This window comes from Octopus sinensis, linkage group LG18 (genome assembly GCF_006345805.1).
Source record: "Octopus sinensis linkage group LG18, ASM634580v1, whole genome shotgun sequence".
In the NCBI taxonomy this organism is placed as follows: Eukaryota; Metazoa; Mollusca; class Cephalopoda; order Octopoda; family Octopodidae; genus Octopus; species Octopus sinensis.
Genome location: NC_043014.1, coordinates 2,169,817 through 2,182,316, shown reverse-complemented (window position 1 = coordinate 2,182,316; position 12,500 = coordinate 2,169,817). Strand labels below are relative to the sequence as shown.

The 12,500-nt window shown below is 37.1% G+C and overlaps 3 protein-coding genes across 3 annotated transcripts in view; 2 read left to right on the top strand and 1 right to left on the bottom strand.

Moving 5' to 3' along the window:
- LOC118766854 overlaps positions 1-2,573 on the top strand; it is a 7,415-nt gene extending 4,842 nt beyond the window's left edge. Inside the window, exons 3-5 of the mRNA XM_036510692.1 lie at positions 1-138; positions 926-1,051; positions 2,434-2,573. The exon at positions 1-138 is cut by the window's left edge and continues 135 nt beyond it. Coding sequence (XP_036366585.1) covers positions 1-138; positions 926-1,051; positions 2,434-2,555 — 386 coding nt within the window. The 3' untranslated portion in view covers positions 2,556-2,573. The remainder of the gene's footprint in view (positions 139-925; positions 1,052-2,433) is intronic.
- The window catches only part of LOC115221547 (monocarboxylate transporter 12-like), an 83,807-nt gene that overhangs the window by 25,867 nt on the left and 45,440 nt on the right, over positions 1-12,500 (top strand). The gene's annotated exons all lie outside the window — the stretch shown is intronic.
- The window catches only part of LOC115221795 (monocarboxylate transporter 12-B), a 28,232-nt gene continuing 19,610 nt past the window's right edge, over positions 3,879-12,500 (bottom strand). Inside the window, exons 7-9 of the mRNA XM_029792023.2 lie at positions 11,109-11,381; positions 8,060-8,185; positions 3,879-4,365 (exon numbers count right to left, since the gene is read on the bottom strand). Of these exons, the coding sequence (XP_029647883.2) occupies positions 4,232-4,365; positions 8,060-8,185; positions 11,109-11,381 (533 nt within the window). The 3' untranslated portion in view covers positions 3,879-4,231. The remainder of the gene's footprint in view (positions 4,366-8,059; positions 8,186-11,108; positions 11,382-12,500) is intronic.

The window sequence follows — 12,500 nt, the reverse complement described above, 5'->3', positions numbered from 1 at the left end:
TTGATCTGCTTCACTTTCGTAGCAAGAACTTGTACATCTTCTCTCTGATAATATCCTCTGTATCAATCATATTGATGCCATACTGTTATACCTTCCAGTACATCGCTCCTGTAGTCTGTATCTACAGTATTGCTCTCGGTAAGTTTATACCATTTTCAACGCAATTCATTTTAGAATTTTATTGTAATGTTCGTATATTCACCATCGCCATCATCTCCCGACAGGCGCAACCCATCGCTGTTGTGCTACTCTGAACGATCTAGCAGTTAGTAATTATCACTTATTCTCTGTACTCCAACACACGCAGAAGGGCCGCAGTTTTGGGACTTGTTAAATCGTTGATACTAGGGCCAGTCGATTAGATCAACCCCAGTATTCAACTGGTACTTAATTTATCGACTCCGAAAGGATAAAAGGCAAAGTCGACCTCGGCCGTGAAATTCTCCATATTAATGTTGAGAAAAGTAAAACACTGGAGCAGAATGCTTCGTAAATATAAATATGTCATAAAAATGGGTTTCGATATTTTGCAGGACAAAAAAAAAAGTAAAAAATTATACGATATACAAAAAGAAAGCAAAAAAAAAAGGAATAATTTTGATAACAGTTGACTAAAACCCCTCGACATGTGCGGATGTAAAGCTCCATCAAATATTGGTCTGAAGTCAGATGTAATTCAGTATTCTGCTATTTTACAATATATTATCTTTGTCTTAACAAGTTAGTCCATCACCAAGCATTTCAAATAGAACACAATTTTACACAAATGCGTTCTTGAATTATATACACAGGTTTGGAGGGTAGAAGTTCCTTTCAGTTATTATCAAAAATCACACAAATATATTTGTGTATTTGTCTATATATGTTTGTGTTTGTGTGTTTGTGTGTGGCATTCTGAAGCTGTACCGTTCTCCATTTACTCCAGGGTTTACCGTATCACTAAGACTGGTGTTAACCACTGAAGTCGTTGGTCTAGAACATTCTACAAAGGCATACAGTGTTCTGTGTGTCGCGAGCGGAATCGCAGGATTAGTTTCCTCTCCTCTTTTTGGTAAGCTCGTCAAAGTTATTCTTCAATATGTTTATGTAATGTAATATTGAAAATAACCGATACAATGTACTTCTCTATGCTGTTTGTTTCTGTTAGTATTGAAAATCCTTTCCCCAAAGAGAAGACGTACACTTATATAGTTTATAGTTCCATTGTCAATTAACGTCAAGTCTAGCTTAGGAAAAAGCTTTCTAGCATCAATAGATAAACACTTCCCTACAAACCACAGATACTGAAAACTATTCAAGCGACGTAGCGTTTACAGCTCAACCAGGAATATGAAAAAAATATCATAACAAGAGTTAGACGAACAATATCGAATCCCCACGCAGCTGCACAAACCAGGCTCCTCTAAGTATGTCCCGCGATACACAAGCGGTTGTGTACCAAGATGAGGTTAGCTTCTATAGACGTACATCTAACAGTAACTAAAGCCTGTATATAGGCAAGACAAAAGGCAAGTTCAAAAGACAATATAACCACACTGCTACGCTCAGAAAATATGGAAAAGAAGGAAGAACGTCAAGAAACTCTCAAGTCACATCTGGAAATTAAAGAAATCAACGGCAAAGAATTCGATATAATGTGGAAAGAATTCGGATCTTTTAAAAATGGGACAAAACAATGCGACTTCTAGAGCTAAGAAGAGCTTCAACTACTGGAATACATACACTTCCTAAATATACTTAATAAAAGATCTGAATATTAAAGCAAATGTAAGCAGTTTAAAAAATATTTAATAACACAATATTGGAAAATACAACTGCTACTGTCATTAGCTGCAACGCATCAAAGACAAGAATATGTGATGCAATGTAGCACAGAAATTCTCGGAGACAGCTAAACAACAACATTTTACTCCCATAAAATTCTAGTTTCACTTCTGTTATTTCATCGAGAAAATACGGTTTCGAGTCACACAGGCAGTTTTCTACTTTCTTCTACCCAAGAGATTTTCCAGCCAAATATTCTGCCCGCTGTTACGATCTTTCAAAGTCTCCTAATACCTATAATGTAAACATTTTATAATTTTCACGAGAACATAGATTCTAAAATGAATGGAATATTCGAAGGGTTGCTTTGATATGATGGTTAGAACATCAATCATGCTTACAGAAGGTGTGGGTTCGTGTCCGAAGAGCAGCCTTCGACATTCTTTTCCATCCAAGGGGTTCTTAAACCCAATATGCTACACGCCATTATATATAGCTTTATCTACTTCAAGTTCCCCGTTAAAAACAATTGACTTTAATATTTACAAGTTTTAATGATGAAAACGTACGATATTGTCCTTCAAATAATACCCCATGCGTGTATTGATTAAATCGATACAATGTCTTCAGGAACTGTGATTCTTTAAACAATCTAATTTGTCATTTTAGGTCTGTTTTATGACATCACCGGATCGTTCCTGGTTGTGTTCTACGGAGCTGGAGCCTGTGCCGTTCTTGCACTAGTGTTTATTTCGTTAATAACTTTACGTAATAAATTTTGTATGAAATAAATTATATTTTATAAGATGCTTCTGTTTCGTTCCAAATTTATATTTCTTTATAAACTGTCTTTTTTAGAGGATTTGTCCCATAAATATACTTTGCGTCACATGCGTGTATACACATGGATACACACATAAAGCGAGTTGTAAATATGATAAGTAGACTAAGAAAAAATTAGCCATTGCACCTATTTACGAGGTATCATTAACTCCATCACTAAATTATGACGTGGTATTGTGGTAAATAGTTCAATTCCCAAGCACATGGTTACGGGTTCAGTTCCACTGTGTGGCACCTTTGGAAAGTGTTTTCTGCTGTATCCCAACTATATATATATATATATATATATATATATATATATATATATATATATATATATATATATATATATATATATATATATAATATAATCATTCTCGAAACAATGTGGTTGGAAAGGATGCAAACATTTTACAACAGAGTCACGCCTGTCCTTTTTGTTTCGGGTGAGAGAAGCCCTTTCCGAGATGCCTACGGTACAACACCAGAAGGTATTTCTTGAAATATCTATCTAGGAAAAAGTGAAGAACGTTTTCACAAACATATATCAGGGAAATAGACACATTATCAAATAATAATAATAATAATAATAATAATTGAAAAGTAAACAGTGAGAAAATCAATGAGGTATAATGATATAAAATAAAAATAATGGTGGGAAGGCAGAAAGCATCAGTGTTTAAACGGCGGATGAAATTTAGTTGTGATAAATACATATATACGTGTACACACACACACAGACACACACACACACACACACACACACACACACACACACACATGACCGCTGTCTAAATGACTGGAACAAGTGAAAGAATGAAAGAATCTATACCTGAGTGAAGGAGAAAAATCTAAATAATCTTAAGCTTGGCACAAGGCCTGCAATTTTGAAGAGAGAAGTAAGCCGATTATATCGACCCCATTGCTCAAATCGAACTCATTTTATCATCCTGAAAAGGATGAAAGTCAAAGTTCGACCTCGGTGGAGTTTGAACTCTGAACGTAAGCAGTCGCTTAGGTTTAAATAATGAGACGATAGTTTTGATTTAAGTAGTGTTTCAGTAAACTGGGTGAAAGACCAGGAAAGACAGCATCTGACTTACACTGAGCATCCTGCTAAATGTATATTTATAAAAGAAATCCCAGAAGTCTTAGATTTAATGTAAGAATAATATCTCCCGACTATTTCTCGTGGAAATATTTATGAAACCGATGAAAATAATACTAAAACGAATTAGATGCTTAAAAATATGTTTACGTATCATAAAAACGAAGCGAATATTTTTAGGAATATTTCGTAGCTCTTTTTATCATACTTAATGAATACATATTACAGCTTACTTTACAGCAAACATTATCTGCTTAGCTCAAGGTGTATACATCTAAAATAATATGTGTGTAACATTCATAATGCATAAACAAGTATATATACAGCACTTGCTTTAATATTTTGTCACCGGGGAAGTTCTTAAAGTGATGTATATTTTTAAAAGCACCGGAGCTTGTTCAGATCATTAGATACCGCTGTTTCGACCTCGTTTGATCTCTTCAATGACAAACACTCTCAGATGGTCCATGGTCTTCTGTTATTAATTTACAAAATATAAATATGAAACAGCTGTAAAGACACTTTAGAAATCAGAGTTTATTTCTTCAGACGTTTCTGATGAAATATATCCCGGCAGCCAATTAACAAAAATAAAATTAAACTAGTCAATGCGCATGCTCCACCAGCAAAGTAAACGGCCATAAATGAGTTTGTGGTGTCGAAAACCAGTCCTGAAATACAAAACAAAAAAAACATTTGTTATTAAATTGTAATTATATATTTCGTTTATATAGATTGACTTCACCCAACGTTATTAAACATTACGAATATAATCAAAAACTTGTTTTCTGTTTTTTAAGAAAATTATCAAAAATCCTGTTGTGTCTGGGGAGAGTCATTTTCTTATTGTGCCTTATTATTTAACACACTCACCGGTAAAATTTCCACTTTTTTTTCTTATTTCTATTGTCCTAAAATTTTCGTTGCGTCTTGCAACCTTTTCAATAGTTTTGACTCTGTCCGTTATTTACACTGCGTTCCCTTTTGTTTGTTTGTGCGCAAGTGTGTGTGTGTGTGTGTGTGTGTGTGTGTGTGTGCCTATACATGCATGTATGTATATATGTATGTGTGTGCATCTGTATGTACGTATCCTGTATATTTATGTGCTTGCCTGTCCGTCTTTGTGTGCTTTCTATGTATGTGTGTGTGATGAGACATACCTTTGTGAAGCCCTGTCTCGTTTTAAAATTCATGAACAGTTACCACATTTTTTATCATTAATAAAACGATTTCTTTCACAATGCAAGCGACACCCAGTAAATATTTTATACTTTTATCTGTAAAGTATCAAATATTCAGAATTTTATATCTTTACCAACAACTGTAAATGAAATAGGATTTAAATTATTTTATCATATTTGCTTCTGAAGCAACTCCAACCTTATGTAGAAGTATGTAATCACGATTTAATAAATTTAGTTTTAGGTAATGTAATGTTAACTACTCAAATACTTTTTACGGTCCCTACTTCTAGTCTCTGCTACAGTAGGTTTGCTATGTCTTCTATCATCAGTATATTACCTCAAAGGTGTCAAACACAGGCGCTGCAACAATGTGCAATGGGGTACACCCTCCGACTGAACATTTTAAGCATTTTACACGAAAACCAAAACACTGGTTCCAATTATTTAAATGAATCCACTTTAAAGTATCTTTTGTTATCTAAACTAAGGAAACGAAGTTTATAAATCCACATATTAAAACATGTCACCTATTTCCCCCTTCATTTTGGCTTTTAAATTCACCTACGTATTCGTTTAAATTGGCTTTTTTTGTAATATGATTAGTAATGAATCGTTTTGCACTTCAAAATCTCTGTGAAGCGTTGAAATCTCAAGAAACATTTGCATTCATTTCAATAATTACAAGCGTCGTTCTCAGTAATGTATTTTACTTGGGATTATTCGAGTCTTATATTTCGAACCCGGAAGAATGAAATACAAAGTTGATCAATTTAATAACATTAATACCAATCATAATGTTTTTGCTCCCCAAAGAATTGGACTAAAAGCGGGTTTCAAGATTAAAAACATATGTATAATTTAATTTTCCTTAAGAAAGAAATAGAAGAAGGCGCAGGAGTGGCTGTGTGGTAAGTAGCTTGGTTCCGGGTTCAGTCCCACTGCGTGGCATCTTGGGCAAGTGTCTTCTGCTATAGCCCCGGGCCGACCAATGCCTTGTGAGTGGATTTGGTAGACGGAAACTGAAAGAAGCCTGTCGTATATATGAACACACCAAGCTTTCCATCCCTATTCCCAATTCCTCCGTCTACGTAGGCTCTGTAGTGACGACTATGACTTTGAGACTCAGTCTCAACGTATGGCTCACCACTTCACCCTACGTGGATACCCCCTCACCACTATCCACACCGCCCTTGCCAGAGCACGGTCCGTGGACCGTTGTATCTGCTCTCTCTCCCCGAACCCGCCCTGTAGTCTCCCGCCTCCCTTTTCCCCTCACTTACCACCCCACGACCCTACGTCTCCAACGCACCATTCTTCGAGCTTTCCGTCATCTCCAGTCCGACCCGTCCACTTCACCTCTTCCCTAACCGACCCCTCCCCTCTTTCAAAGAGCCCACAACCTTCGAGACCTTTTGGTCCATAGCTCCTTCCCTGACCCTACCTCCCAACCCGGCTCGTTCCCCTGCTCCCGCCCACGTTGCCGCACTTGCCCTTACCTCTCCAACACCCACCGCCTCTCACTAGCACCCACCATCGACCCTATCCCATCATCCACTCCTTCACCTGCACCTCCAGCAATATTATCTATTGCATCTCTTGCTCTCTCTGCAATTCCTTGTACATTGGACAAACGGGACGCCGCTTGGCTGACCGGTTCGCGGAAAACCTTCGTGACATCCACCTTGCGAACGACACACCGGTCTCACGCCATTTCCGCTCCACCGGTCACTCTTGCAACACCTATCTGTGTTCGGTTTGTCCTTACACAGAGGCCATCCGGATTCCCGTTTGCGCCGTGAACAGGAATTAATCTTCTCTCTTCGCTCTTATACGCCATTTGGTCTCAACTCTCCCCCCCTCCTCATCTAACCCCCCTCTCCCCCCCTCCTCACCTATCCTTTCTCCCCCCGACCCCTACTTCTTCAGTCCTTCATCCTTTCACCCCTACTCCCCTTCCCTTCTTCCCTCTTTCTCCCTCCCTCTTCCCCTTCCCTCTGCTCCCTCCCTCCCTCTCTCCCTTTCTCTCTCCCCTCTCCCTCTTTCCTCCTTCATCCCCCTCCTCCCCTTCCTTCTCCCCCATCCTCTCCTCTTCCCCCTTCTCCTCCCCCTCTTCTTCCCCTCCCCTTCTCCCCCTCCCCCTCTTCTCCTCACTACACCACATGACTTTACACATCACATCACATATGATGTGCCATACTAATACACACACCAACTAATACATACTAATACGTACTAATACATACTAGTACATACTAATACTTACACCAACCCTATACATACACACGTCCAGACCCCGCATACGCACTTATACTCTCTCACACACACACACACATACCTATACATACCAATACGTACTAATACATACTAATACATACTAATACATACACCAACCCCATACATACGCACGTCAGACCCAATTACGCACTAATACTCTCTCATACACACACACACACACACACACACACCCTTATACATACTAATACATACACCAACCCTATATATACACACATCCAGACCCCTCCCACGCACTTTTAGCTGGTCCCTCAACCCTTTTATCAACCCTATTATCTCCCCTTATTTCGCTCTCGCGTCTCATGTTTGATCTTTGACCTCTGGCCGAAATCAGATCGCCATGTTGATTCGTTAGCTACTGCACGCATTTTTTTTCTCTCCTTCTTTCTGTGTTTTTCTCTCTCTGTGTATCTTTCTGTTGAAGAGCGTAGGCTCGAAACGTTAAAGACTTGTTTATTTATATTTCCTGAGCGCCATACTAATACAATTGTTCGTTTGTTTTCCACCTGCCTTCGTCTTTTGTTTATTTTCATAAAGCTTCCCGTTATATATATATATGTATGTGTGTGTTTGTGTGTCTGTCCCCCTAGCATTGCGTGACAACCGATGCTGGTGTGTTTACGTCCCCGTCACTTAGCGGTTCGGCAAAAGAGACCGATAGAATAAGTACTAGGCTTACAAAGAATAAGTCCCGGGGTCGATTTGCTCGACTAAAGGCGGTGCTCCAGCATGGCCGCAGTCAAAATGACTGAAACAAGTAAAAAAGAGAAAAGAGATATGGAAATATTTTCTAACAGAGAAATCGACTGTTATTTATGGCCATACTTCATCCGTTCTTCTGCTTCCTTCTTTATAGAAACGTCTGCAATAATACAATCAATAAACTTACCAAAGGTAGGAGGGGAAGCAAAAAATGAAATTCCACAGGCGCAACTTAAAATGCTGTATGCTTTCGTGGTTTGTTCTGTCCCAACTATTTCTGTAGTGAGGACCAGTCTGAGAGAGACTGCAAATCCTGGAACAAACAAAGAATAAAATATGAATTCATCCTCAATCTGATAACATAATCTTTATATATAAAAGAGAGGTTGTGTGCTGTCTGTCTCCTACGATTTAGATTCCTAACTACTCCCACATTTTGCGGTGCAGTTTAACCAAAACCGGGTATCTTATAGTCGTGATTAATATCGAGCCCTTCTGGGTATTAGCGCGCATCTACGATGAGTCTACGATTTAAAAAAAAATTTACCATCAATTTTTCCCATTTTTAATGCATTTTTGGCATATATAAGGGAAGTAACTCTCTAAAAATTTATTATGAAATCTCAGAACGTAAAAAGCTACAGTAACATATTGAGATGGCTATTATACTTTACATCTCTAAAAATGTTTATATAGTTATTTCCCTTACAAACCCGAGCAACGCCGGGCGATACTGCTAGTATACACATAAATCCTATTTCTTCAGAAAATATTTTGTTCTCCCATAGATCCAATTTCTTTACCCATTAAGAAACCCAAATCTCTGTACAATGTTCGTCAGTCTAACATCATTGTCCAGAAAATCTATCTTTCCTTCCCTTAGTCTGTTTAATTTGCTATATATTCCTTGATATTTAGACTTATTTCTTCATTCATTCTTCATTTATTCAATGGAATTTCTTCGAGTTTATTATCAAGTTTCATGCTTGACTGAAGACACGAAATTCCTATTCATATTCTTTGAAAATGCAACGATCCTATGGACCCTTAAATGTCTTTGAAAGCCTTGTAGAATATCAATTTTAGTAAACAAAGCGATTATTGGTTTGTTCTCTATTTTTGAAGTTTAAAGGAATTCTGGTTTTTTTGCCAATTCTTTCAGAACAAAATTCTATAAATTCGGAAATTATCCCAGTTTTCAATATATCACCATCTTGTTTAAGACCCTATGGAATAACTACTGTTTGTCTGATTTACAAGTTGTCTCATTAAATCGAAGTATCTAAGGTGTCTTCCATGTAGCCCTAACTTGGTCAAAGATCATGGTTTTGCATGCTGTTAACAATGCACCGACAACAAATACACCTGCAGTGATTCGAAACTTAACTTGAAGTCTGCTGTTATTACAAAATACAATAAATGAAACAGCAATAATTTTAAAGCGAAGCGATTGAATATCAGACCTCATTCCTACGTAAGTTTACAAACTAATTAAAATGCAGTCAACTAATTAAAGTGTATGAGACTGAAAACACAATGGATATGCAATTGTGGACTGTTTCGCTAAAAACTGGTTTTCACAAAACAATATGCATATACGTATGTATATATATATATATATATATATATATATATATATAGAGAGAGAGAGAGAGAGAGAAATAGATAGATAGATAGATAGATAGATAGATAGATAGATAGATAGATAGATAGATATAGATATAGATATATAGATATATTATGTATGTGTGTGTATGTGTGTGCGTGTGTGTGTGCGTGAGCGTGTGTTTGTATGTCTGTATGTGTGTATGTAGTATATATACACTCAGAGTGTCTACCAAAAGTAAGGTACTCATTCTTTAAATGGCAATAAATGCATTGTTTATTGATTTAGAAACAAAATTGATGGTTAAATGAACAAATGCATGTTTCCAAATGTTCAAACTGACGTCCACCGTTTTCCAAACGGACCAATGGATTCAATGGCGTTACGAATCATTTCATTTGAAGCTATGAGACATTGTCTTTCAATTTCTTCTTTCAACTCATCGACTGTTGCAAGTTTGGAGCCGTAAACCTTATCTTTGAGATATCCCCATAAAAGGAGTCCATTGGGGGTGAGGTATGGGGGAACGTGAAGGGAATTGAACACTGCCTCTTCGTACCCAATTCATCTGTTTGGAAAAATTGCATCTCAATTGACCCTTGACCCTTGCATGACGATAGTAGTGGGGGAGGGTCTCCATCTTGCTTAAAGTAAATCTCTTCGTCGCCAAACAACTCTTCCGCGCGTGGAATGTCGGATTACGGCAGCAAGTTTAGCTGAACATCTCCAATGACAATTTGATCATAAAAAGAATGACTGTAAGATACCCAACGCTGTTATACCACAGCACACTGTAACCCTTATTAAGTTCACACGGTGTTCTATAGTAACATACAGATTTTGAGGAGCCCAGGAGGTGTAATTGTATCGGTTAATGAACTACTTAACTTAAAGCCAGCCTCATGGCACCAAATAGTTTTGGATGAAAAAGCTGCATGTTCCTCGCATCTGCCTAAATCTCACTCACAAAATTCATCTCTCCACTCAGAATCGTCCTCATTATTTACAGCGTGGATTAATGTTTGAATGTTGCATTTCCAATGAACTCGCTTCAAAATTTGATTCTGGGTTTCTTCTTTCATGAGCCATTTGTTGGGGGTTCAGCGGAGGGTTTTCAGCAATTTGTTTTCCTTTTGCAGGGCTGGTTGATGGCCGTGGTCTTCCTGAACGATTCTTGTGGACGTCATGCAAAGTTCCGATTCAAACTTACCTCGGATGCGATCAATGGTACGTGGCGGTCCGTCATCGCAAATGTATCAGTGCTTAAATCAACCGATCCTATGTTTGACACCACACTGAAGTGCCATGTTCAAGGGGGATTTGAAAAATCATACCATCACTTGTTTTCAAACATTTACACACGGAAGAGAAGAAAGGTTTTGAGTCGAGTATCGAAAAGAAAACTGCTGGCTAATAACATCACACGAAGGATCTTTGAAAGACCTTAACACAAGATAAATGGTAATAAAGTCTGTAGACTCCGAAGCGTGAAAAAAGTCTGTTCCTAAAACACTGAAGCCATGGATATATCTTTAGGTTAAGTTCTAGACGTAGAAAGTAATGTTATAGAAAACGTACGTTTAGGTGTAAGTAATAACTGAAATAATGAAAATTGATTCCAAAAACATACCGAGTGTAATTCCATACACACAAAGGACTGGAGCCATGTATTCGTATTTATTACAGTGTGGAATCAATAAGATCATGACAAAGAGGGTGAACAGACTGAAGGCGAAGATCCTCTTGCTGCTTATGTGAAACAGGTCGACAAGAACACCGACAGAAAAATTGCCGATTATCGCAAACAGTCCAACAAACGATATCAAGCTTGCCGCTTTTTGTTCGCCCATTCCAAATGACCAGACACACATAGGCGGCACATAGGTGTACGCTATGGTAGCAACTGAAAAATAGCAAATATATATACACATACGATTTTACATTGGAAGCACATCGTTAGAGTTATCTAAGAGAATTTCTATCCATTACTCAACATTTAGAGATAGAAATAAACGGAATAGTACCGGTCTCAGCAAACTGATTTGGAATTTAAAAGACCACAATGAACAATTTCATTTGGAATGGTTGATCCTCTCAATTTCGATACCATATGGCAAAGGCAAGAAATTCTGTCTTCTCTGCAATTCTGAGCTATTTTTCATTATTTTTTCTAAATACTCTAGTAAACACGGTTATAGAACGAGCATACAGATGTAAGCATTGGCAAAAGCATACTTTTAGTGCATATAAGTAGTCTCTATCATTATATATAGTTTAGACTTTAATTTCCTTTATATTTAACATTCACTATTAATATCCCTACTCTTTCTGTTAGCTACTTATGACGTTATATCATATAACGTTTTTTTAAACAATATTAATAGCGTTCTGTCTATCGCTATACGAATCCATCATTTTTTGCTAAAATGTCGTATTGACAAGTTTCGTTTTTTCACTTTTCCGAAGAGAAGATTGCATTGTTTATACCTTTTATTCTTTTGAATAAGTATCAGTGGAATTTTTGAAACATATGTAGAAAGAAAAAATACTTGTTTAAACCTGCGTTGACTCCATTTTTTATTCCTATATATATATATATATATATGAATAAAAATGGAGTTAACGCAGGTTTAAACAAGTATTTTTACTTTCGACACATGTTTCGAAAATTACACTGACACTATTCAAAAGAATAAATGGTATAAACAATGCAATCTTCTCTTCGGGAAAGTGAAAAAAAACGAAACTCGTCAATACGACATTTTAGCAAAAAATGATGGATTTACAACATCTTTACTTGTGAGATTTTTGCTGCCCTGGTAACTATTTATTTATTTTTCCGTGTTAATTGTTAACAAGGTAAAAATACACTCATCTATCTAACTATCTATATATATATATAGATAGCTATCTATATATATATATAGATAGCTCTGCTAGAATGGACAGGATACAAACAGGGGAAGTCATTAGTCAGAATATTGATGACGTCCTTTTCTGCTTGACTAGTCACCTAACAAGT